Source organism: Cornus florida, unplaced genomic scaffold, assembly GCF_030987335.1.
Source record: "Cornus florida cultivar Cherokee Brave unplaced genomic scaffold, ASM3098733v1 CherokeeBrave_3.0.0_Hap2_Chr04, whole genome shotgun sequence".
Lineage (NCBI taxonomy): Eukaryota > Viridiplantae > Streptophyta > Magnoliopsida > Cornales > Cornaceae > Cornus > Cornus florida.
The window spans coordinates 54,443,359-54,447,250 of NW_026775574.1; the positions used below are offsets into that span (position 1 = coordinate 54,443,359).

A 3,892-nucleotide genomic window follows, 5' to 3' on the forward strand; every position below is an offset into this window, starting at 1 on the left:
GGGTGAACTCATTCGGTTTCTCAAACAAAATCAGGATGTGTTCATCTGGAATCACGATGACATGCCCAGTATAAGTCCAACTATAATACAACATCGTTTGAATGTTCATCCTAGCTTGAAACCCTTCAGACAAAAGAGAAGGACATTTGTCCCTAAACGAAACCAGACCATATTATAAGAGGTGGAGAAACTCTTGAAAGATCACTTTATTCAAGAGGTATATTATGCTAATTGGTCGTCAAATGTGGTCCTCATAAAGAAAGCCAATGGAATGTGGAGATTATGTGTGGATTTTATAGACTTTAACAAGGCTTGCCCAAAAGATAGTTTTCCACTCCCACGTATTAATATGCTGATGGAGGGAATTGCAGGACATGAATTGCCGAGCTTCATGAAGATTCCAATGTATCCTCCGGACATAGAAAAGACCTCATTTGTTACTGATCAGGGTTTGTATTGTTACATGTTCATGCCATTTGGGCTAAAAAATGCAGGAGCAACATTCCAAAGATTGGTCAACATAATGTTCAAGCATTAGATTGGCCGGAACATAGAAGTTAGTTATAAGGAATCTAATCACCATCGGATTTTGATTCAAAGAAGGAATTGCAAAGTAAAAATGCAAGCATGTTTTTGATGGGACAAAATGGCATAGAATAGAGGAATTGCAGAAAAAATTTGGCAGCAAAATAGATCAAAGAGAAAACACAAGAGGGTTATCTGGGTTTTGATTCAAAAAAGGAAATAATTAAGTTAAAAAAAATAGGATTTTTCATGGAACTAAAAGGGAAGGAAGGATGCTTTTAAGGGAAGGAGAAAGGAATTAGGATTTCGATTCAAGGAGTTCAAAAAGGAAAAATGGAAGAAAGCAAAATGGAAGGAGGGATGCTTTTGATGGAACCAGAGGGGAAGGGGAGAGGAATTAGAGTTTTGATTCAAGGAGTTCAAAAAGGAAAAATGGAAGAAAACCAAAAGGGAAGGAGAGAAATGCGCCAATTTGCCAAATTTCAATTTGGTAACAAGTCAGAAATTTCTTCAGTTTCAAATTTTTTTTTTTTTGGTCTTTTAGTTGGCAACCAAGTTATCGTTAAGTTCCGTTACTTGTCTCTTTTACTGCGCCAGGCCAAACAAGGCCTTAAGTCGTGCACCGCAGAACTGCTGGGTAACACTTCAGAGGATTTGAGCCCTTCAACCTTCAACCAATGGTTCTTCCGCACGCTGATTTAATTTGAGTACGAATCCCAAGCAAGGTAGTCGTCCTAGCCCCCCTTAGTAAACCCCCGAACTGAACGCAGGCATCTACATTGAGCTTATACAGAGGAGTGCCTGCTGCTCCATCCCCGTGTCTACTATAGCTCCTGCCCATTTAACCCTTCTCTCTGCTCTCTCCCTCCCTCCTTCTCTCTCTCTCCCTCCTTCTCTCTCTCTCTCTCTCTCTCTCTGAAATATGCCATTTGTTGGCGGGAAAAAGCCTCTATCACTGTCTGCTCATCCAAAATCATAACTTGTTAAACCCTCAGCTATGTTAGAATGGGTAAATCCACCAAGAAATTGACCAAAGTAAGTAATTTGCCCTTATTCTTCTGAATATATAACTTCTGGTTTGATAGATAACAATATACCCCTTAGTTCATATATACTATATACATAAATATTTGTATATCCAGAGGTTTGTATGTGCGTATGAGGGTGTTTTGTTTTCCATGTAGGTTGATGGAGCTCCTTCTGTAGACCCACCTACCAAATCTGTAAAGAGAGGTTTGGCATGTGAAAATTATGTTTTTGGAGTGATTCAATTTATTTAGGTTTTAATTTGATCTTTATCGATTGTATGTTATAGGCAAGAGAGAAGCTGAGGAGGCAAATACTCAGAAGATGAAAAGTATCAAAGAGGAAAAAAGTACTTCAGAGGACACCTCTGCTTTAAATTCTGAAGAAGAGCAGAAGGTTTAACTAACAACATTTTTAGTTGGTTTCAATGTCGGTATTTTCTCTCCAGTTTATTTTTTATTTATTCATTATATATATATATATATATATATATATATATATATTTTTTTTTTTTTCTCTAACTAAATGCCAAATTCTTGTATTTATTTTGGATACTCCTAATGCAATGAATTTATTGAAGCTTGTGTAATTTATAATTTATGCTTATGATATGAAATTTTTTTTTCTAGTTTATTGGGTTCATTTATTGTTTGGTAAGTTGAGGCTCATTCAAATTTAGTGAAAAATTAAAGACCGGTCTGAGATTCTTGCTTTATCCCATGCTAGAGGATTTAGATGCATTGACGTACATCACATTTCGAGGAACATGCAATCTGGTTAGCGAAAGTAGGCTCATCCATGTAGGTTAATTGTAGCTTTTATGTTAGATTAACTTAGTTTGTTCTGCTTGTTTGCCCCTTTTGATATATTTGAGTGAAGTTATGGCGTCGGATTCAATAGTTCACTCCCGCTTAACTGTAATGCATGCTCCATTTATTCATTGAGTACATGATTTATATTGTGTGTAATTTATAATTATCAGATACCTCCTCTGATGAGGAAACTGTGAGACTGCATCACAAATTGTTTCAATTTAGCTGGATGATTATGGATGGAAACTACATTAGTGTAGAGAAAATATATTTACTTACCGTCGAAATCAAAACGATAGTTTATTGGGATTCTAATGCAAATTGTTTGATCGATAAGCAGAGGACTTCTACCAAGGTAGATTTGCAATCAAAGAAATCGCCAGCTACTGCTGCCAAAAATGGTTCTGTTGCGGTTTTTAAGAAGAAAGAGATGTCAGAAGAAGGAAGTTCATCGGATGACAAAGATGTGGGTATTACTACTGCAACTATAATTTTCTGTTGATTCATTCTCTATGCAGATGTTTTCGATAGCATGTCTGGCTTGGAAAATAAATAATCTCTTTTCATTATTCTAATTATGATATGACATTTTTCTGTTGAAAACTTAACATTTACACTCAGGGATGCTGGGTGTATTTCAGGAAAATCATGCAAAGGTGACTTCTCAAGCTAAAACATTGCCAACTTCTGCTCCAAAGAATGTTCCCATGTTGGCCTCCAAGAAAGAAACTGAAACAACTCACATCTCTGGGGATAGTTATTCTAATGAGAAGGTGTGATGCTTTATTGTTGTATGCTGGTTTCCATTCCTTGCGTATTTTGTGCTCCATTATATGTACCAAATTTCTTTTACTAGCTATGTTATTTTAATTGCCGTATTACTTTTGGGCTTCCGTAATTTATCTGAATTCTAACTTCATCTGGGCATATGCAGGAAGAAACTGCTGCAGCACCTACAAAGAAAGCCAATTCTAGTGATAGTTCCTCTGATAGTGACTCCAAAGAAGAAGAGGTCGGGTTGTTATCCTACACTATATGGAACTTTGTTGCAGCTACTAAATAGAATGATTTCTCTGTTAAATAAAGATTCTAATGGGAGCTATGCCTACATGCACCAATGTGATGTCATCTATACCTTGAGAATGACCTTTACCACTGAATTCCAGTCATCCTGATTAATTGGTCTCTTTTATACCTTAGTCACCACCATCCTTAGTCACTTCTCCACCATCACCAAGGCGGCTGCATCCAGTCTCCAGTGATTTTGACTAAGCTGTCGTGGCTCAATTCATTGCTAAAACAGCCAATAATTCCGCTTTCACAAGTTTCATAAGGAAAGAAACCTGACCTCCATCAATCATTTCTCTTCTTGTTAACCCTTGACCTTCATCCTCTGCAGATTTTCATTCTTCCTCCCTTTTCCCTGAGCTTGATAGTCCTCCCCCACTTAAAAAACTTGGTGTCAGTTTTACATCTTTAAAGAATTGAAAATATATGTACATAAATGCTCTTAATGTGGTTGAACTTAA

General features: G+C 36.8%; 1 protein-coding gene across 10 annotated transcripts in view; it reads left to right on the top strand.

Moving 5' to 3' along the window:
* Positions 1–1,189: 1,189 nt before the first annotated feature.
* Positions 1,190–3,892, top strand: part of LOC132303266 (nucleolin 1-like) — a 33,398-nt gene continuing 30,695 nt past the window's right edge. For 3 of the 10 annotated variants that reach the window (XR_009481157.1, XM_059800455.1, XM_059800456.1), the window contains exons 1-6: positions 1,204–1,560; positions 1,710–1,758; positions 1,841–1,947; positions 2,695–2,829; positions 3,005–3,136; positions 3,298–3,375. Coding sequence is in view for 9 of the 10 variants with exons in the window: in XM_059800455.1 (XP_059656438.1) it covers positions 1,531–1,560; positions 1,710–1,758; positions 1,841–1,947; positions 2,695–2,829; positions 3,005–3,136; positions 3,298–3,375 (531 nt within the window). In the remaining variant the exon portion in view is untranslated. Of the gene's footprint in view, positions 1,561–1,709; positions 1,759–1,840; positions 1,981–2,694; positions 2,834–2,984; positions 3,137–3,297; positions 3,376–3,892 lie in introns of those variants that run through there. The other 7 variants (XM_059800458.1, XM_059800457.1, XM_059800460.1 and 4 more) reach the window with 7 other exon arrangements.